This window comes from Thunnus thynnus, chromosome 2 (genome assembly GCF_963924715.1).
Source record: "Thunnus thynnus chromosome 2, fThuThy2.1, whole genome shotgun sequence".
Taxonomy (NCBI): Eukaryota; Metazoa; Chordata; class Actinopteri; order Scombriformes; family Scombridae; genus Thunnus; species Thunnus thynnus.
Window position 1 is genome coordinate 39827618 of NC_089518.1, and position 22950 is coordinate 39850567.

General features: G+C 40.0%; 2 protein-coding genes across 3 annotated transcripts in view; both read left to right on the forward strand.

The window, feature by feature from the left end:
• Nucleotides 1–295: 295 nt before the first annotated feature.
• Nucleotides 296–8875, forward strand: LOC137170938 (PR domain zinc finger protein 12-like). The gene is made up of 6 exons (XM_067574610.1): nt 296–559; nt 2172–2237; nt 2892–3016; nt 4170–4325; nt 5672–5786; nt 5870–8875. Exons 1-6 carry the CDS (start codon nt 304–306, stop codon nt 6367–6369), a joined length of 1218 nt encoding a protein of 405 aa, XP_067430711.1. The 5' UTR covers nt 296–303; the 3' UTR covers nt 6370–8875.
• A 2021-nt stretch (nt 8876–10896) lies between these two features.
• The window catches only part of c5 (complement component 5), a 40542-nt gene continuing 28488 nt past the window's right edge, over nt 10897–22950 (forward strand). The window contains exons 1-13 of one of the 2 annotated variants that reach the window (XM_067574630.1): nt 10897–11026; nt 11674–11863; nt 11960–12113; nt 13402–13472; nt 13585–13682; nt 16077–16159; nt 16270–16360; nt 16459–16564; nt 19121–19253; nt 20388–20503; nt 21535–21723; nt 21816–22019; nt 22126–22338. In XM_067574630.1, the coding sequence (XP_067430731.1) occupies nt 10959–11026; nt 11674–11863; nt 11960–12113; nt 13402–13472; nt 13585–13682; nt 16077–16159; nt 16270–16360; nt 16459–16564; nt 19121–19253; nt 20388–20503; nt 21535–21723; nt 21816–22019; nt 22126–22338 (1716 nt within the window). In that variant the 5' untranslated portion in view covers nt 10897–10958. The remainder of the gene's footprint in view (nt 11027–11673; nt 11864–11959; nt 12114–13401; nt 13473–13584; nt 13683–16076; nt 16160–16269; nt 16361–16458; nt 16565–19120; nt 19254–20387; nt 20504–21534; nt 21724–21815; nt 22020–22125; nt 22339–22950) is intronic. The other variant, XM_067574622.1, reaches the window with a different exon arrangement.

Below are 22950 nucleotides of genomic sequence, written 5' to 3' on the forward strand. Positions count from 1 at the left end.
TTTTCTTAAACAATTTCATCCAGAAACAGGAAGCAACAAGCTGCAGCTTATTAAAGGACTCCTGCATGACTTTCACCTCTTGTTGAATTAGTTTATAAAAGGAAGAAGAAGAAGAAGAAGTGGAGCTTTTATTACTGATTCACTCTGACAATTTGCTGGATTTAAAAAAAAAAAAAAAAAGTTTTCTCCACCTGACCCCGGCTCCCCGGCTCCCCGGCTCCCCGGACCCCGGCTCCCCGGCCCCCCGGCTCCCCGGACCTCGGCCCCCGGCCCCCGGCTCCCCCGCCGCCCCGCCGCCCCGTCATGGGCTCCGTGCTGCCCGGCTCCTCGCTGGGCCTGAAGCCGGGCTTCAAGCCGCAGCAGCCGCTCTCTCTGGCGGACATCATCACCTCGGACATCCTGCACAGCTTCCTGTACGGCCGCTGGAGGCACGTGCTGGGCGAGCAGCCGCACCACCACGCGCACCAGCATCACCTGCAGCACGAGGACCGAACCGCGCCGAGCGCGAGCCCCAAGACCGCCTTCACCGCAGAGGTGCTCGCGCAGTCCTTCTCCGGAGGTCAGTGACGTCAATGAACTCAAACAATTCAACATGAAATATGAATCATCACTTTAATTCAGTTGATCTGATTTATTTACATTTAGAGGAACATCTTCTACTTTTGACTGTTTTTACTGATAAATATGAATATTTTCATACATGAAAGCAGCAGCTGCGCACATCTGTATCAATAACATCATCTATTGATATGATGCACGCGGTGGATAATCATATGATTCCTCTCATTTATCAGTTTTATACTTTAAGAACTTCTGATTATAATTAAATGATTTTAAAATGTAAAACTTATATTTTTAGACTTTGATCGATTAAACTTTAAATTGATTCTTTATCATCTGATCATCCAGCTTTTTTTTTTCATGCAGATTCTGATTTTATGTTAAAAAATAATAATAATAATAATAATTTATTTATTAATCAATTACATGTTGGAAGCTTCAGATCCGATGAATCAATTAAACTAATCGATCAACTTCAGTTTTTCAGTTCAAACTTCTTTCTGGCGATTAAAACAAAAATATAAAAGTAATAATTGCTCATTAATCAGTCTAATCAATACGGCTTTAAATTCCACCTGCTGCTACATTATTTCTTATCATTTATCAATCAATCAATTCATTCATTGATTAAGCGACCACCTGCTTTTATTTTTTTTTTAAATATCTGAACATTAATTATAATAAATATATTTTCCTTGTTGAAGCTCTGAGAATAAAAAGCTTCTCGCGGCCTGTTTTCTGTTTTTTACTGGATGGATTTTTTTTTTTTTTTAATTATAATTTGATTTTCTTGTAAAATTCGTTTCAGTTTTTGGTGAAATTCGTTAGTAATAATTTCATCGGAGCCGTTAAAGCTTCAATTCTTTCTGATTTATTTCTAACTAATCTGCAGGAATGTCGTTTCCATGTAAATGTGTGTGTGTGTGTGTGTGTGTGTGTGTGTGTGTGTGTGTGTGTGTGTGTGTAAGGTCTCTCCTGATGGCATTTATGAGCTTTTTTCTTTTCTTCTTCTCTAGTTTTAAATTCGGATAATCTTCCAACACTTTTATCTCCTTTTCAATCTCTTTGCTCCTTTATGTCACAACCTGTTTCACGCTCCGTCCGGACCGTGAAACAGGTTGTGACATAAAGGAGCAAAGAGACGTTTTCTCACTTTCTTTTTGCATTTTTTTTAGTATTTTATTTACTTTAATCTATTGTATCAACTGTATTTTTCACATTTGAGCATAAAATGTGTCTCCAGCTCCTTGAAAAGCCGTCATGAATTTAGATTTGTCTCCAGTGTGTCAGCGGGGGGGGGGGGTGTTGGGGGGGGGGGGGGTCAACACATAATGTGGCCATTCAGTGAGAAAAAAGCGCATTTAACCTTTTTTCTTTCTCTCTCTTTCTGCCATTTACTCTTTTTTTTTGCTGCAGCAGCAGCTCTGCTTCACGCTGCTTTCACTGTTTATAGGAAAGTTCAACCTCTCCACATCCTCAACATCATCCACCTCACAAATAAACCCAAACACACACACTGAGCGTTTATAATGCTGTCAAACCTCCAGAAGAAGAGTCCGTTGGGTTTGATATTAAGTGTGTGTGTTTTTGTGTGTTTTTTTTGTGTGCAGAGGTCCAGAAGTTGTCCAGTCTGGTTTTACCCAGCGAGGTGATCATCGCTCAGAGTTCAGTTCCAGGTAAAAAAAAAAAACTGCATCTATTTATTTCTGCTGCTGTGTTTGTGATGCATGATGCATAAATAAACATGACATCCAGGTAGAGCTGCTCCGAGAACACAGTCAACAGAAAATTCATCTGCAACCATTTTAATAATCAAAGAATCATTTTAGTCCTTTTTTTTTGAGCAAAAATTCCCCCAAAAATAGCTGTTAAAATGTGAATATTTAATGCTTTTCTTTTCTTTGTCATACATGATATAAAACTGAATATCTTAGTAACGGCTGATGATGAAGACACTCATGTAGAGCAGAAAGTCTTTGGTCTTCATCACTGCAGTCTGATGTTATTGATCAGTGACGCCTGAATGCAGCTGCTTTCTCTTCAGTGTCAGTCTGAGATCAGGATGAACGGACGGACGTTTAAATAAATAAAATCATCAGTCAGTAACATGTCTGCGCTGTCAGAGGACATCATGTAGCATCATGTCGTTTTTATGTTATTGTGTGATCCTGCAGAATATACAAGCAGCAGAGTAACATCAGTAACAGATCTGTCTCTGTCTCTGTGTCTCTGTCTCTGTCTTTGTGTGTTTATGTCTCTATGTCTCTGTGTCTTTGTGTCTTTGTGTGTCTCTGTGTCTTTGTGTGTCTTTGTGTGTTTCGGTCTGGCAGGAGAAGGTTTGGGTATTTTCTCTAAAACGTGGATTAAAGCAGGAACAGAAATGGGACCTTTCACCGGACGCCTCATCTCACCTGAACACATCGACCTGTACAAGAACAACAACCTCATGTGGGAGGTAAACCAGTTCATCTTTACTCATATTTATATTTACACTCATATTTGTATTCAGGCCTACGTCACATTTAACAGAACATTAAATACTGCTGCAAACTGACTACTAGCAAACACATTAACAACTAACAGAGAGTCTAGGATCTGTAACAGGCTAGTTCACTAACCAACTAGATAACTGATTGATTGCTGACCAACAAACCAGCCACTGATTGGTTCGCTCTAACCAGCTACTGTAGGTAACGACACAAATACCTTATGCAAACTAACTAACTAACTAACTAACTAACTAACTAACTAACTAACTGTCTGGCTGACTGCCATCCAGTTATCTCACTAACAATAATATATTTATACATTTTCTTTATCGAGCGCTTTTCAAGGTACTTAAAGATGTTTTTAGTTAAAATGACCCTAAAAAAGAAACAAAAAAACCCAACACACTAAAAGCACAAAGTCACAACAATCTAATTCACTTAATGAATGACGCGAAACTGACTAACTGTCCAACAGGCAGTTAGCTAACGGGTTGGCTAACCAATATAGCTTTAACTACCCATTGTACGTAATTAGCCAACTACCTGTAACAACCTGTCTGGCTGAGTGACCAGCCAGCTAGCTAGTTAGCAATTGCAAACCAACTTTCTGACTGATGGCTGATTATTATCATGCTACCTAACTAACCACTTCACTAGCTAACCAGCCAGTTAGCTAAATGAATAACTACGTGGATGACAATATCTCATTAGCTGCTGCAGGTAATTAGCCGACTACCTGTACTAGTCAGCCAGCCTGCTGCCTAACTAACCACCTGACTAGCTAACAGAGTGATTGTCATCCAGTCAGCTAGCTAAATAACTAACTAACTTATATGGTTACCTGATAGACAAGATTTAATTTGCGACTATAGGTAACTAGCTAACTACCAGTAAATGGCTAACTGTCTAAAAGCCAGCTAGCCTGCTAATTAACTGACCAACTAAACCGCTGAATTGCACAAACAACCAAACTTATTGGTTGATGGGCTAAAAAACAAGAAAACTTAACTTACTGACTTGGTGCTACTAACCAGTAGCCTCCCAGTTATTTACATATAATGTTGTTAGATGTTAGGAAAGATAACTGGATGAATGTTTGGCCTCTCTCCTCCTCATCAGGTATTTAATGAGGACGGGACAGTCAGGTATTTCATCGATGCCAGTCAGGAGGACCAGAGGAGCTGGATGACGTACATTAAATGTGCGAGGAACGAGCAGGAGCAGAACCTGGAGGTGGTTCAGATCGGCAGCAGCATCTTCTACAAGGCTGTGGAGGTCAGTGAACGCCTCGCATCAGTCTGCTGGGTCAGAAAACGTCCTGTTAGATGTTCGTTCATCAGAATTTACCAGAGAAGCAGCATCATTGTCATTTGGTTTGATCCATAACCATTAAATAATCTTCTTAAGTCAATTTTCCAATTTCTCAACTGAAATCTCACTTAATTTGTCTCACAAACCTTTAAACACCTTTTTCCCCTTTTCTATTGCAAACATATAAAACAGTCATTACAGAACATTACACAGACAAAAAAAGATACCAGGAGACAGATATAATATAAATCTTGACACAATTAATTCTCCTATCCTGAATAAAAAAAGAAAATACTGTACTTTCAAAAGTAATATATAGAAAAGATAAGCAGGTAAGATAATCAGTAGAGATAAAAGAAAACATCAACATGAATCTGGTCTATAAAGAAAAGTTACAAAACCATAAATATCTCACACATTTTACAGCTTTATTGTTTTCTGAGTTTTTAGCAGAGAACATGTTAAAATCTGTTAGAAACAAAACAAAAATAAACTTTTTCTTGAGTCATCTCATCTTATGAATAAAGAATTCGCCCACAGTGACACAAGCTACATTCCTCTTTCACTGTATTGGTGAGAACGGATTGGTGTGTTGTTGTCCATCCATTCAGACTTCCTGCTTTATATTTCATCTCGTCATTTGAATGCAGCTCCGTGTGTTGTTTTAACGCAGCAGAAGATTTCAGTTTATTTCAAACAGAAGAAAGCTCAAATTAAACTTTCCCGTCTGCATAACCACGAACGTCCACATGTGAATTTAAAACATCTAAACCCTGCACGAGGCCCCCGAGAGTCTGATCAGTCTACTGTCACGATTCTTTAAACGTCTTAATTTAAACACTGAATTTAACCGTGAACATCCAAAATATCAACTGTACCTGAAATAAGAGTTCACGCAGATGCACAACATGATAGGAAAGAGAAAAAGGAAGAATTTTGATGTTTTGTAATCGGCAGTAAACTGAGTCATCCTCAGAGGAAGAGCAGCAGCAGCAGCAGCAGATCAGGACTGTGGCGCCCTCTGCTGGCTGAAAGCTGAAGGTTCAAGATTCAATCAGAAACAGTTCAAACAAACAAACAACCTCCAACTTTAAGGAATCGATGTCTTTGTTCTTGATATTTATACACATTTTTTATGTGTAATTTATACTTTTTATTGATTTTGTTGAATGAACAAACAAAACGTCTCAACACGGGAAAAAACAAACAAACAAAAAACATACCAGCGCACATATAGAGTGTCTGATATATTATGTATATTCATATGTTCTGAAGCAGACAGATGATGAACCTCCATGTTTCCTCCTCAGACGATCCCTCCGGACCAGGAGCTGCTGGTCTGGTACGGAAACTCCCACAACACCTTCCTGGGAATCCCTGGAATTCCTGGAGGAGACGAAGAACACGTCAAGAAGACCAAGAGCGGTAAAGATTACGGATTATTGTTCATAATATACTCCTTCAGTCCGACATCAGTCTGAAACATTTCTCCCTCCTCCTCCTCACAGATGAGTTCCACACCTGTGAAGGTTCCTCTTCCTCCTCCTCCTCCTCCTCCTCCTCCTCCTCTTCATCCTCCACAAGTCTCGGCCGCATGCGTTGCGTCATCTGCCATCGCGGCTTCAACTCTCGCAGCAACCTTCGCTCCCACATGCGCATCCACACGCTGGACAAGCCGTTCGTCTGCCGCTTCTGCAACCGCCGCTTCAGCCAGTCGTCCACGCTGAGGAACCACGTCCGGCTGCACACCGGCGAGCGGCCCTACAAGTGCAACGTCTGCCAGTCCGCGTACTCGCAGCTGGCCGGCCTGCGGGCGCACCAGAAGAGCGCCAGGCACCGGCCCGCCGGCGGCGACCCCGGGGCCCCCGGCAGAGGAGTAGTGGTGGTGGGAGGAGGAGGAGGAGGTGTGCACGCTGATCACTCGCCTCCTACTCCTAACCCTCCACAGCTGACCGCCATGCCGCATCCCGCGTCACTGGTTCACCACATTCCCACCATGGTGCTGTGAGGGAGACACACCAAACTACACACACACACACACATCTTACCTGAAAAACAAGATCAAATATTTAAACAAACTAAGACAGAAGCCTGTTCAGATCCAGGTGTACCCTGTTACCCAGGTAACCAGTCTGGCCAACCGGGGCTGAACGTTCTGGTATCTTGACTCCAGACCTCAAACCTCTGAATTGTTCAGTGATTCAAATAGTTAACAGCAAAGCAAACTGAGTTTTATAGGTGAGATTAAGAAAGAAGACATCAACTTGTGAGAGTTGCTGTAAGTCGACACACAGAAACATCGACTCTTAGATCCACGTATTTCTTTGATTAACATGATAAACATTGAGTTTCCTCCTCCGACAGCGTCCGTGTCCACTGAACATGACGTCGACCGGACGGATACATCAGGTCACTGCTGATTAGTTAGAGCAGAAAACATGAGCAGCATGTCACACTGTCAGTCTGATTATCAGGCTGATGTTGGACCACATGTAGGATCAGACCATCAGTTAAGATCACAAAATAATGATGAGAAACCAACAAACCGTTCAACACGTTACTGACCTTTGACAGCAGAATATTTAACACTGACTCACTTCAACGTGCCAAAAACAAAGCCGAGCTGTAAACTGTTTAAAAGTGCTCCTTTTTTTAAATTACGGATGAAATCTTTATTGATCAAAACATAAAGGATGAGGTTTTAATCTGTTAATGATGTCAGGATTAGCCAGCAGATGTCGCTAAATAACTGAATCTGAATAACTGAATGATTCGAGCCGAGACATTTTCGGCTACCTGGGTAACAATTTACAACAAACACTCCTCAGTGTCGCTTTAACATCAGCTGTTAGCTTGTTCTCTAAACACAAAATCAATCAGACTGATCAGAGGTAAAGCTGGGGGTCGGAGGTTTGTGTTGGTGTTAATCATGTGCACGCACACACACACACACACACACACACACACACACACACACACACACACACACACACACACACTCAGATAAACACAGATACACTCACACACCAGTTAAAGTCTGCTACGTCTTTATTTAAATGTTTAAAAGACGAGAAGACTCTGAAACTTGTTATAAACTCTGATGATGTTGCATGAAGAGACGGTGTTCGCCAGTAACTCCACCCGTCCACGTCAGTATCTTTGAGATGATGATGAGATGATGTCGTGCTTTGGTTTGCATGCAGTTAAAGGTTGTAATGTGAGTGTTGTAAACAAGGAGGCGCTACAGTCTGAACACTGAGGCTCCTTCAGAGGAGTTTCCTGAGTTTCTGGTAGATTATCCTGCTGGTCAGTTTAAAGAAACCATGCTAACATGTTAGCCATGTTAGCAGCTACATGCTAAAGCTCAAATTAACATTTCACATCTGAGCAGCTGCAAGCGTTAATGTCTGTTTATGTGTGAACACGACCTCGTAGAATGTAAATATTAATATTAACATCTCAACAATTTAACATAAAGTAGTAAAGATCCTATAACGTACTTATTCAAGTATCATCAGAGCCTTAATAAAACTCCCGCCATGCTAACTAACACTTTAGCATGTACCATGCTGAGCGATGCTAGCCACCGTTGGGTAATAGTTTTTACATTTTAAAATAACTGAAATGTTGAGTGACAGTAAGCTCCGTGCTAACACTTAGCATCTCAACGCTAAGATTTAACAATGTGTTAGCTTAGCAGATGGTAAGCAAGATGCTATACCTTTAGCATTCTTTACTAATAGCACAGTACGAAGTGCTGAAGTCCATAAAAGATGATTAGTTTTCATCTTGCGTGCATGAGATTAAAAAAGGAATCATATTTCAGGACTTTGAGGTGTTATGCAGTGTTGCTCAAAGTTAGCTGCATGCTAAAGTGTTAGCATAATGGATGATCTTTGTTTTGTTTTCATCACTTCAGCTTTACTGACCGAACAGTAAATCTACTACAAACTCAGCAGAGTCCTTTAAAGAAGCTCACTACTTATTAAAACAGGCAGAACTTGAAATGTAAAAGTATTTTATTATTATTATTATTATTATTATTATTATTATTATTATTATTATTACCAGTTTATGTCTGTGGTTCTTAATCTATGACTTGAGGCCCAAATTGGGTCTCAGGCCTTTTTCTTTCAGACTGATCGGATGCAGTCGGCATATTAGAATCAATAATGTCTGATCTTTGTAAATGTTTTTCCCCCTGAGGTCTGATATCTGTATAAACTAATGTTGAGGATTCAGAATAACATGAAAATAGAAGTTAAATATCAGCCGAGTCCCTTTAGCTTTTCTCTTCATGGGTTGTAAATAGTGAAAGAAGAATGTGAATATAAACATGAGATGTGCTTTATGCCCAGAATATAATTCAGCTGTCACTTTATCTCTGTATATGTGTATATGTACGAGGTCATATATGACACATGTATCGGTATATGAAGTATGTTATGTTGACTTCTATAGAGGACATTGTATTTGAGCCTATATACTCCTAATAAAGTATTACTTGACCTTTACCCTTTGTTTGTGTGTGTTAATCTGTGTTTATATGAAGCTCAGTTTCAATAACTGTTGCAGGAACTGGATCTTTCTTTCAGTGACATATCAGTTCAATCTTATAGCCAGATACTACTATAAGTTTTATTTATAGTCATATAACTTTATCTATCTATCTATATATATATATATATACATCATGTATACAATATACAAGCTGAGAAAACCAGTTAAAAGTGATGATGTTCATAATACATTTTGAAAGATATGTTAAAACTATTACTAGATTATTAATATTGTCAGTGATGTTACAGGCTTTCATATACTTTCAATGAAAAAGGCACAAAAACTAATTGTGATAATATGACTTTACATGTAAATAAACTGTATTATAGCTTCATTTCTTAAATGTCTCCGCTGTATTTGTGTATGAACAGTAAAACTATATTTTAACAACTTTGAACTGTTATATAACAAGATTTTCAGTGATTATCATTAAAGATTTGTACATGTTTATAGGCGCCGGTGTCATTTTTCTTTTGGCGGTTCCTGGTAGCTTTATACTTTGTTAAATTGACAAAATGATAAGTTACACTTTCATGTTCTATAGAGAGCTACACATCTGACTATTTATACTATATACACATTTATACAGTATCATCCATTAAACTACATAAACACAATAAAACAGTGATGTAATAAAGATCCTCATGTGCTTCCTGTTGTTGTGTTTGTATGTCAGCGTGTCTGATTGACACATGAGTTGTTGTGTTTGTGTGTAAAATGAGCTGCTGTGTGTTGGAACCATGCAGGGAACCAATCAGAAAAACAATCAATCATAGAGTATAATGAGAAAGGTGTTGCTCATATGAACAACATGTTGCTGTGTGTCTGCTGCATGTTCTCCACAGCTGCTTTATAAACTGATAACATGACAGATGTTGTGTTTTCACTTCACTCTGCTGCCCCCAAGTGGCCAAAAAGTCAACTAATGCAGCTTAAAATGACTTGATGACTGTATCCCAGTTCAGGTGTTGTGATTTGAATATTACCTTCTGTCATTTAAATCCCGTCCAGAGTTTGAACCAGTATGACCACAGAATCAAATAAAAGACTCCATAAAGCTCATCAGATGTGCTGCTTTTCTCTTTCACATGTTTTTACACCTGATTTGTTGTTGTTGTGTGAATCAGCTGTTAGCAGCTTCCTGTCTGCAGTGTAACGATCACTGATCACTGCCATACTGAAGGAAACTCTTTCTTCTGTTTCTCAGTGGTTTTATGGAGGTTTATTGGTGATGACATCAGAGATATTGATCCTCAGGAAGTCACACTGAATCATATCAATATGTGTTTCATGTCTGTGTGTTCAGATCTGAGTTATGGCTGAGAAGGATTACTGACCCCCCCCCACCCCCCACCCCTTCGTGATGTTCATCCTGTCTGGACGGTTAAATCATCAGGATGTTTGTTGACGTTGTGGTTTTAATGATTTCTGCAGCCTGCAGGTGGCGCCAGCAGGACTTTAAGGTCCTTGAGGGGATTCCAGCAAAAAGGGGAATAATTTATCTCCATTATAACTCCATCATAAGTAACACAATGACAGAATGTTGGAAAGTTTTGATGGTGGGTTTCATACACTTCCTGTAATAAAACAGACGGGGGTTTGTGGTCTGATCTGTGTCAGTTTAGGATCCTGGACGCAACTATATAACTCTAACTGTATTATCTGTGATCACCCCCAAAAATAACTAGTTCTGATATTTGGTCTCTGCTGATACATATTCATGTTTTCACTGCAGAATGAAGAGAAAACAACAAATAAATCTGAAGTTCTGCTTTCTGATTTGATGACGGTGTGATGAGCTGATAACAGCAAGCAGAGTTGAGTAAGATGAGAAAACACAGGCTGAGTAAACGTACCTTTGAAACACACACTCAGCTCTACATACACACCAACAGAACAAGCCCCACGCTGCCCTACTTTCTGATGATTTACAGGAATTTGCCAATAGTTGAGTTGATCAATAACTGATAAATCTCTGTGTCAGTCTGCCGGTCAGTCAGGTCTCTCAGTCAGTGATGTGTCCTCGGCGCCGCCGGGATGAAGGTGTGTGTTCTCCTGCTGTGTGTGTGTTGTCTCTGTTGGAGGACGGAGGCTCAGTCCAGAACGTGAGTCAACATTTTGTTTCATCTATTAAGGCATTAATTACTGCTTAATGAACTACTAATTACACAACATTAAACTGAATTCATCAGCTGTTTGAGGCACTCTGGTAGCTGCAGGTTAAAGGTTTTAAAACTTTGCCAGAGCCTGCAACACCACTTTTAGGTTTCCATAAGGATGCATTTGTACATATGATATATACACTACTGATGGACAAACACACTAGAGCTGCAACAATTAGACGAATAATCATTTTACTCATTTTTTTAAGCAAATATGCCAAAATGTTTTGGTTTCAGCTTCTCATATGTGATGACTTCATGCTTTTCTTTGTTCTATATGATGATAAACTGAACATCTTTGGGTTTTGGACTCTTGGTCTGACAAAATAGATGAACAATTTGATTAAAACAGGCTTTTTCCCCTATTTCCTGACATTTTAATTTAATAATTAATCGTGAAACCAGCAGGTTAATTAATAATGAAAGTAATCATTAGTTACAGACCAAGAAATGCAGCGAGGTGCCAACTAAGGAAGCTAGGAGCTAGCAAACATAAACATGAACCAAAATTAGTGTGAATATTTTAAGACAAATGAAACGCATGTAAACAGCTTTGTGCTTCAGTTTACATCAGATGTCTCCTCTCTCAGGTATCTGATAACAGCTCCTCTCACGCTGCACGTGGACGCCGTGGAGACGGTGGTGCTGCAGTTATTTGGTTATTCAGGTGAGGTGAGGGTCCATGTCTTCTTGAGGCCCTCCATGTCTCAGCCTCATCTGGTGGAGGAGGCCGTGACCCTGAACAGCCAGAACAACTACCAGGCTGCCGTCAAAGTCCAAGTGAGTCATCACACACACACACACTGAGCCAGACGGTTGTTGGTTTATCTGAACTTACACTAACCAGAGAGTTTACTCATGATGTCTCTTCCCCAGCTCTTCCGAGGGCAGCTGAAGGAGAACATGAAGCATGTGATCCTCCACGTCCAATCAGCAGAGTTCAACCAGAATGTGCCCATCGCTGTCAGCCGCTCCAACGGCTTCCTGTTCATCCAGACCGACAAACCGCTGTACACGCCGCAACAGAAGGGTGAGACTGTTGTCACAGGTTTTAGTGCAACTGCTCAACTGTTTGACAGTTTAAAACAGCACAACACACAAAGAAGAGCAGTCTGACCTGTTGGCCGATGAGCAATTACTAGACCGTGTGGAGGTTAAATGTCTTGCTCCAGGGCACTTCAGCAGTGATGAGTTGTTGCTGCGTCTGCGAAGCTTTAATTTCTCACACTGCACATTCAAAGTAATTCATCATTTGATGCAGGTTTATAATGAGTCATGTAAAAGTTTTGATGTTTTGGGGCCAAATATTTTTGATAGAGGGCCAGATTTAGCCCACGGGCCACTATTTGCCTATCAGTGCTCTAGTTGAACTTTGTCACTTCTTCAGTCAGACAGGAATTCCCCGTCGCTCATCAAACACACAGAAGTGTTTGTTGTCAGACAAGATGCTTTCAGCAGAATTTATTAACAAAACTAAATTCATTATCAAGCTCAACGTCTGTCATATTTTCATTTTCACAGATAAACCCAAAGCATTCAGAGCCTGACTGCTGTACCACCACTAACAGAAAAATACTAAACATTCAATTAATTAATTTTCATGCCAAATAAGTTCCTATGAACACTTTAAAACACGTAGAAAATGTTCTTCCTCTTCTTAACAAGCTTTAACATGAAACCTATCGACTTACAAAGGAAAACATTAAAAACAAACGTCATATAAAACACAGAACAATAACTAACTCACCACAATAACTTCTTACTTATGTGTGCTGTCCGTCACCATGTTAGCATTAGCGTCATGCTAGCCTTCTCTCAACAGGACTGGGCTACACTACAGTTTCACCACTGAGACCTTTATCTAACATCAGTACTTGAGTTACATCAAACTAACTGCTGAGAGAGAAACAGGACGCTGAATTATAAACTCTCCAATCAAAAAAATATGTCAATTAATGTAATAGTTGCTATCGAATCGATCATCAAGTCAGATAAATACACAAACAACAACGTGACTCCATTCTGTTTGGGTCACACGTCGTCTGTGTTTTGTTTTTGTCTTTCTTCAGTACAGACGCCATGTTTGTTTCCTACTGTTGTCATGGAAACGTTCTTATTGGCTTGACCTAGCCTATATTGCCCAGTGAAGAGTTCAGTATGTTCACCGGGTCACATGTTTGTCCTGGTTGGGTTCTGGCTGACTCTTGTGACAATGAGGAACCTAAAAGGGTTTTAGAAATGCTTTTGATGGCTACACCCATGAAGTAAAGTTAAATTCATCATTTATCTGGTGTGTGTGTGTGTGTGTGTGTGTGCAGTCAAGGTGAGGGCGTTCTCCCTGAACCAGGAGCTGAGGCCAGCCAATCGCAGCGTGTTCCTGACCTTCAGGGTGAGTGTAATGACCTGCTGGACCAGCGGGGGGCAGCAATACATTACAACATGTTTCAACAAGTTTGTTTCTTTCATGTCTCCTTTCATCTTTATTTTCATTTCATGTTCAGGACCCGGATCATAAAATAGTGGACATCGTGGAGATGATTGATGTCAACAATGGAATCCCTTCCATGCAAAATCCCTTCAAGATCCCCATCAGACCAAAGTAAGAACTTAAAACACCACACTTAGAAGAATATAGAGATATTTCAGTCTGTAGGGTCTTAAAGGTGAGTCTGTAATGTTGTAGAGAAAAAGTTGCTTACGTGTGTCCTGCTGTAGCCTCCAATTATCCACACTAGTCCTTGTACGATGAAACAATACACACCTTTGTTGTAAGGTCGAGTAAGTTTGGGTTACCAAAATAAATTCCAAAGGACACGGTAAGAAACCTCCACAGCTACACCATGTCTGAACTAATGAACCTGAACTGACTGCCGACAGGTGTTGCATACGGCACTCTCTCTCTTAAAGAGGCAGTACTTATTTGCCAAGGTGCATGAAATTCTTCCCAAATAAGTAAATTAAATTACGTACTTCTTCTTAAACTTAATTCTTAATTCTTACATTTAAACGTCAAGCCTTTATATTATAAAAAACATATATTTTAACCATAGTTTATTAAGGCCGACACACAAGGATGAATAAGAACAACAAAAACAAATTAAAGGGGACCTGTTTTTATTTTTGGACTCTACTAGAGCAGCTTTGCATGATTCACCGTTAAAAACTCCTTATTTATCTTAAACGGGCCCTTTATGCGGAGCAGAGCAGTGAACTGGCGTGCTGTGCTTGGAGCAGATGACCATATAAAGAAATCCGTCACCAGCCGAGGTCGGCTCAGGCATATGAACATCTGACATTGTAACATTATATAAATGACTGAAAATAAGGAAAAGCATCGTAGGTCCCCTTTAATTTCAAAGTTTGGCTCATACAGTCGTTCATGTGATTCCAGGCTGTCTGTGATGTTATTAATGTTAGGGTTTCCACCAGAACTGTTGGCCTGGCGGATGGAGGTTATGCTGTGCAGCAAAATGTGTTGTGGTTTGTAAAGGTGTTCGGATATACACTGATTACATTACTTGCCCACCGTTGTTTTGCTTTTTTTATAGAAATAAAACCTATTTAGTTTATTTTCGCGTAACAGCACCTACATTTATCAAATAAAAAAACTCTAATTTGTAAAATACTAAGTGTGTTATCAATGCAGTCAGATGACAGATGCTGCTATTATCAGCAGAAAGTGTCCGTGAGTCAAACCGCAGAGAGCAGCAGAGAACAGCAGAGAGCAGCAGAGAGCAGCAGAGAACAGCAGAGAGCAGCAGAGAGCAGCAGAGAACAGCAGAGAGCAGCAGAGAGCAACAGAGAGCAACGGAGAATGGCAGAGAGCAGCAGAGAGCAGCAGAGAGCAGCAGAGAGCAGCAGAGAGCAGCAGAGAGCAACAGAGAACAGCAGAGAGCAGCAGAGAGCAGCAGAGAGCAGCAGAGAGCAGCAGAGAGCAACAGAGAACAGCAAAGAGCAGCAGAGAGCAACAGAGAATGGCAGAGAGTAGCAAAGAGTAGCAGAGAGCAGCAGAGAGCAACAGAGAGCAGCAGAGAGCAACAGAGAGCAACAGAGAACAGCAGAGAGAAACAGAGAGCAGCAGAGAGCAACAGAGAGCAACAGAGAACAGCAGAGAGCAGCAGAGAGCAACAGAGAGCAACAGAGAGCAACAGAGAACAGCAGAGAGCAGCAGAGAGCAACAGAGAGCAGCAGAGAGCAGCAGAGAGCAACAGAGAGCAGCAGAGAGCAACAGAGAACAGCAGAGAGCAACAGAGAACAACAGAGAGCAACAGAGAGCAACAGAGAACAGCAGAGAACAACAGAGAACAGCAGAGAACAACAGAGAACAGCAGAGAGCAACAGAGAACAGCAGAGAGCAACAGAGAACAACAGAGAGCAACAGAGAGCAACAGAGAACAGCAGAGAACAACAGAGAACAGCAGAGAACAACAGAGAACAGCAGAGAGCAGCAGAGAGCAACAGAGAACAGCAGAGAGCAACAAAGAGCAGCAGAGAGCAACAAAGAGCGGCAGAGAGCAACAAAGAGCAGCAGAGAGCAACAAAGAGCAGCAGAGAGCAAGAGACTGTCCTCCCTCCTGCTCTCTCGTAACGCCAGCTGTTGCAGCGAGCAGCTGCTCTCGTGTCTCCCTGGGTCACCAAGTTTTACGGCTCTCTGCTACACTATTCATATAACACATTTTAGTTTAGAAAACATCTTAAAATACATTTAAAAATAAAATCCTTGACACTCAGACTCAGCTTGCAATAAACTGGTGGAAACCCTGAATGTGATTCCAGGCTGTGTGTAATGTTATTAAAGTGATTCCAGGCTGCGTGTAATGTTATTAATTTGATTCCAGGCTGCGTGTAATGTTATTAATTTGATTCCAGGCTGTGTGTAATGTTATTAATCTGATTCCAGGCTGCGTGTAATGTTATTAATGTGTTTCCAGGCTGTGTGTAATGTTATTAATCTGATTCCAGTCTGTGTGTAATGTTATTAATCTGATTCCAGGTTGGGAATTTGGTTCATTGAAGCTGCATATTCTAATGATTTCACCACAACAGCAAAAGCAGACTTTGAAGTTAGAGAATACGGTAATACCAAATTATCTTTCTTATATAAGTTTAGGCATAGTAACGGTATGTAATTATTATTATGCAAATAAGTGTAAATTAAATGTACATTTTAACTGTTCCTGTGTCAGTTCTTCCCAGTTTCTCCATCCTGGTGGAACCACAAACGAACTTCATCAGCTATGGAAACTTCAAACATTTCAACTTCAAGGTCTCAGCCAGGTGAATAAACACATCGTGTTCAGAGATCCAGAACAGAAGCAGTTTAAATGATCTGTCTGATACATAATTCCCTGAATGTATATGTTTACCTGTCTCAGGTATCTCCACGGTGCTCCGGTGGCTGACGGCGAGGTGTTTCTGCGTTACGGCTACGTTACCAAGACGGACACCATTATCATCCCAAAGTCCATAACCACTGAGAGAGTAAGAACCCTGAACTCTCATCTACTGCAGATATAATACACACCTGCACTCAACTTAGAATGGTCTGTTTTATTATTATTATTATTATTAGGGACCGAGCCCAGAAGGCAGAGGACTACTGTAAAACAGTAGTCTATTGTTTTTCATGTGTTTGTTTGTTTGTTTCTTTCTTTATTATTACGCCACTTAAACCCTTAATTTGACCCCTTAAACATGCTCAAAAACTCACCAAATTTGGCACGCACATCAGGTTTGGTGAAAAATTTGATCAAATGTAAAAATTAACCCCCAAAGTGCCAAAATGTCCTCTCTAGCGCCACCTAACTAAAATGGCCGCCACGGCCCGTAGGAATGTCATAGAGAGATCAAACCAAAACTCAGTTATTCGTCTCATCAAGACCTACAAATCATACACTGACACCCCTGACCTAAATCCAACAGGAAGTCCACAATTAGCCTTTCAAAATAAGACTTTGCCCCAATTTTGGACCCTGAACAAACGCTATCTCCTCCGAGGGCGTTAATGGTATCGGCTTCAAACTTTAATAGATGACTTATGACACTATGCTGAAAAAAAGTCGCTAAAAACTTTGTAATAACTTGAACAGTTTGGATTTTATAAGCCCTGAAAGTTGCAGTGCCACATCACCCTTCCAATGTAAACCAATGGGGAGGCAATATATGGGCATGAACTTTGTGTCAAACAGAGGCTTCTGACGTCTAAACTATAAGTCTGACCACTTTCAAACCTGTATCAATGGATTCGCCATGAAATTTCCAACTGAAATATGATTTTTAATGTAAGATTTGGCCAAAGTCATGGGATTTATGAGGAGTTTTCACAAGAAGTGTACTCTAAAATCCTCCTCTCCAACTGCTCCTGGTGATGTCACTCCCTCAGTGCTGTGAAACATTCCGCAATACACACTCATTATAAAATCACAGGAGGAGCAAGAAAAGACTTTAAAACTCACACTCTAATATCTCAAAAACAATAAAAGATAGAAAAAACATGTAAATTCAAGATTTGTAGGTCAAAGTCTCGTGACTCATTTAAAGGTCAAATGAAGTTTGTATCTAAAACTATGTGGAAGCAGTAAATGTTCAAAAAGGTGTGGGTTCACTCACACTCTCCATTCAAATATATGAGTATTTTTCTGTGTCCAGCTGCAGTTACTTATTGTCTCTACACACCTGACAGTACACATGTCAATCAAACTTTCAAAATAAAAGCACACCACACTTGTAATAAATATCCCTCATTTTTAAAAAGCAAAATGATCTGATCCCGACAGGCCAGAGTGCGAGGTCCCGACCAACGCTGCTTGCAGCTTTAATTATTATTATTATTATTAATTTTATAATTATTTGCTAAAAGTGTCTGGGTCTCAGAAACCACAAAACTTGGTAGACAGGCTAAAAAAGTTGCCCACTACTACATCAACTGACCTCATGGTGGAGCTTTAATAACAACTTTTACGTTTTTGCAGATAATTTCCAAACTGAACGAGCTGGAAGCAAAATTCTCTTCCGTGAATTCTGTGAAAGATTTCACATCATTCAGGAACAGGAACCCCTGACGACATGATTTTCCTCCATTTTGAATCAGTCCAAAAGTTTTAAGTTTTCACAGCTTTCAAATTTTTTATTCATGAATCTACAACTCAGACACTGATTGGCTTCAGTTTATTTTCAACGCCTGAACAGCATTTAGTCTCAACCAACATGTGCATCAAAAACTTTCAAGTATCGAATGTTGAGTCAGACTATTGGTCTCAGTGACTTTCTCTTTGATCTTATATTTTCTTGTTTAAATCAGGAAACTTCTCAAAGTTGTTGTTCAGCTGCACTGGTGAAAGAAACACTGACGCACTAGTTGTGTTTCAATCCACCTGTTTTTATTCACATTTTCAATTTATACTTAAAAAACAAAGTGGAAACACCAGGAATTCAAAAAAAGGTTGAAATGTTTGAAGGTAGTGTTTCCTGTCTGAGCAGCTCGAATATAAACAGACTGAATGAATAAATGATGACATCATGAATCATGTGACTTAAACGTCACTGAAGAACTGAAAATATCAGATCTGTGTGGAGCGATGAGGAGACTGTAACCTTCCTCACATCAATACATGAAACTAACAGAAACGTCGTATTTCCATCATGTTTTCCATCGTTTGAGCTTTGACTGTCGCTCTTTGATGATGTCATCTCGTTGTGTCTCTTCTTCTTCTGCAGCAGTTAAACGGCACCGACTGGAGAATTAGTTTATCTGCTGATATTCACACAACAGCAGTGGATGGAAACAAACAGTCACTACATGTTATACTCATCATTTTCTGGAAATTCAGTTAAAATTTTCATTACATTTGGATGGAAACTTGGCTGCTGATGAGTTTGTCATACTTTGGTAAATGTCAAAAGAGTTTAATAAAAAAAAAAATTTTTTATATTCCTCAAACTAAGATATTGAAAAAAAGTATTATTTGGTATCAAGTGTCTTATTGCCACCAGTATTCAAATATTGAAATGATTTTTATGTTTGTGTGTGTCCTTCAGTTGTCCAATAGAGGTGAGGTGGACGTGACCGTCAACATGGAGGAGGTGCTGTCCAAACACAGCGAACCCAAAGACCTCAACAGTGTGGTGGGGAATTACTTGTATATCACTGTACTACTGCAGGAGAGTACAGGTACACACACACACACCAGAGGAAGAAAGTAACTAAGTACATTTACACAAGTACTGCACTGAAGTACATTTTAGAGGTATTTGTACTTTACTTGAGTATTTCCATGTGATGCTACTTTCTACATTTCAGAGGGAAATATTGTACTTTCTACTCCACTACATTTATTTGACAGCTTTAGTTACTTTTCAGATGAAGATTTGACACAATGGATAATATAACAAGCTTTTAAAATACAACACATTGTTAAAGATGAAACCAGTGGTTTCCAACCTTTTTGGCTTTTGACGTCTTACAAAAAGCAGTGTGTAGTCGGGGTCACATTTCACATGTCTATGAGTTGTTAACAGCTCCACCAAATAGTGATTTTTTCCCTCTAAACTTCTCACATGCTTTCATTTCAATAAATGTTCAAATGATCCAATATTTCAGCAAAAATCAAAGATTAGAGAAAAAGTCCAAAAACTGAAAACAGATTTGTGTATCAGAACTTTGTTTTTTCTTCTTTCCTCTCCCATTAATCATCTCACCACCCCTCAGATTTATCTGCTGACCCTTTGGAGGGGCCCGACCCCTAGGTTGGGAACCACTGGACTAAACTAGCTAACTGTATATAAAGTAGTGTAAACTAGCTCCACCTCCAGCAGCTACAACAGTAACATGCTGCTCTAACACTGATGCTTCACTATTAATAATCTAATGATGTCATATATAATAATATATCAGTCAGAGGGACCAAACCACTACTTTTACTGCAATACTTTAACTACATCAAGCTCATAATACTTATGTACTTTTACTGCAATACTTTAACTACATCAAGCTCATAATACTTATGTACTTTTACTGCAATACTTTAACTACATCAAGCTCATAATACTTATGTACTTTTACTGCAATACTTTAACTACATCAAGCTCATAATACTTATGTACTTTTACTGCAGTAGATTTTTCATGCAGGACTTTTACTTGTAATGGAGTATTTGAACTTTGATGTATTGGTACTTTTACTGCAGTAGAGGATCTGAGTACTTCTTCCACCACTGACACACACACACACACACACACGCAAACACACAGATACCCCCTCCCCATCCCATCTCACCTCACCTGACCCCCCCCCTCTGACTCTCAGGTGGTATCTCCCAGGAGGCGGAGTTTACAGCAGTGAAGTTTGTCAAATCACCGTACAGACTGAGCCTGGTGTCCACGGCCCCTTTCATCAAACCTGGACTTCCTTTTAACATCCAGGTGAGACGCACATCAACACACATGTCACATCTTAAAACAGGACGAATGCCAATTTATCACTAATATATACAGTAACATTCATATCATTTAAATAGTATAATAAATATTATAGAGGCTAGGGATAAAATAGTGCAGAGGAACATTACAATTAATCAATGTATATATGTTTTTCATCCAGAAAGCACACTGTAAGGAATAAGTAAAACTGTGAATCTAGTCATATTAATAGAGGCAGAACAAGGAAGTCTAATTTGTGTTTTGTTTTGTTTTTTTTTATAGCCAGCTGCAGAATACATTATCTAATCAATATAGTGTTCCATATGAAAACAGTTGTAGGCGTTAAAATGCAAACTCTAATCAGAAAGAACAAATAATTGTAATAGAAACAGAAAACAGGTTTGTAGTTACACAGTAAATACAAATATTTATGCTCACATACAAACCTGTGTGAACAAACAACCATATGTTCAGTCTTTTTAGCATTTTAGCATCATCGGACAGTGTTTCCCTGTTGAGCTGCGGTGGAAATATAGTAACAAAAAGAGGAACTTTGACAGTAAAAAGACTGTAACGTTGAAAGATATCTACTGGATTTGACTCATTTGGACGCTGAAGCTTCATATTAGCTTCAGATAAACTTTTGTGGATTTTGCCCTCCATCACTTCCATAGTAAGGTCATTATGAAGGGATCTTCTAATGGTCAGTATGAACAGGAGGAATGATTACAGCAAGAAACACAGCTTTAATGTTCATTTGATGACTGACTAATGGTTTAAGACACACTTGAAAAACTGTGAACTCGTCCTTTAATGTCATTGTTTTTAATTAGTTTGTATTTCTCCTTTGCCAACAATTTCTTACTTTTACTTTTGAGAAGAGTATCGGGAAGTTGGAAAGAGGAATTACACCCAATAAAATAATTCAAATGAAATTTGTTATTCACACACTGAAGTCGTTTTAATGAACAGTTACAGGCCGACGGGATCATCTTTGTAAAATGATGGACTTTATATATTCTCTCTCTCTCCAGGTGTTGGTGAAGGATCACCTGGACAAGCCGGTGGACCGGGTTCGGGTTCGTCTGGTGGAGCGACAGCTGTGGAAACAGGGGGACGTGATCGAGGACCTGCCCTGTCCTGACAGCTCCACCAGCCAATCAGATGGCCTCGCTGTCTTCATCTGCAACACTCCACGTGAGGCTATCAAAGCTGTGCTGAAGGTGAGGGGAGGGTAGTGTTTTTAGTTGTTTTTGTTTACTGGTTGTTGTTTACCTGTTGTTGTTGACTGGTCATCTCTCTGTTGTTGACTCAGTTTGAGACGGCGGACACCGCCCTCCCAGCTGCCAGTCAGGCCAGTCTGACTCTGGAGGCGAAGGCCTATCACTCTCCGAACGAGCGCTACCTGTACATCGACCCGCCGATGCCCAACCAAGGTCTGCGTGTGGGACAATACGCCAACATCAAGGTGTTCTCGGCCACGCCCTCCTACATACCTGTCGAATCCCTCAGCTTCCTGGTGAGAAAACTCAGCTGCTGATGCACGTTGTCGGTGTTACTCCTGTTTCCATAGTTACCTGTGACATCACTGCGTCCCTCCTGTGTGTGTGTGTGTGTTACCTCAGGTGCTCTCTAAAGGGAAGGTGGTGGACTTTGGCACTGTGAGGTTTCCCTCCAGAGCTGACCCCAAAACGACTGTGAGTTTCCTGGTGACGAGCGCCATGGCCCCGTCCATCAGACTGCTGGTCTACTACATCCTGTATGGGGAGGGGACGTCAGAGCTGGTGGCCGACTCTGTCTGGCTGGACGTCAGAGACAAGTGTGTCAGTGGACTTCAGGTACAGGAAGTTACACAAGTTCATATGATTTATTTGGAATAACGTCCTCCTCAGTTAAAGTGTTTCTCTGTGCTGCTACTGGTGGATGGAAGAGGAATTACAGCATTACTAGAGATTAAAACGATAGTTTCTATTGTTGCTATGGTGGATAAGAGTAGAAACAGATAGATACCAGTAAAAAACCGGTAGATAACAGCAGAAATTGTTGTCGAATTAATAGAAGAGTTGTAACGGTCAGAGTTCCTTCACACACAACATTTCCAACCATCTAGTTCATATTTTTAACGTTCTTCCTTTGATGAATTTTAAGAGCTCTTGATTGACTGAAATGTCACAGCTAGTTTAATCATGAAAGGATTCTTCAAAACTACTGGACAGATTTCCATAATATATTGATATCCATAGTTCCCTGGAGGTGATTGATGACCTTCACTAGTGGTAAAACTCTCAGAGTAGATAAATCATCACAATGTTTTTTGTTCATGAATTATAAAAATAAAATAAAAATGAAAAATAAAAAGACGTTATTTTCAGTACACTATGTAAAAAGTATATTTTGTACTGACATGTGTGTGTGTGTGTGTGTATGTGTGTGTGTGTGTGTGTGTGTGT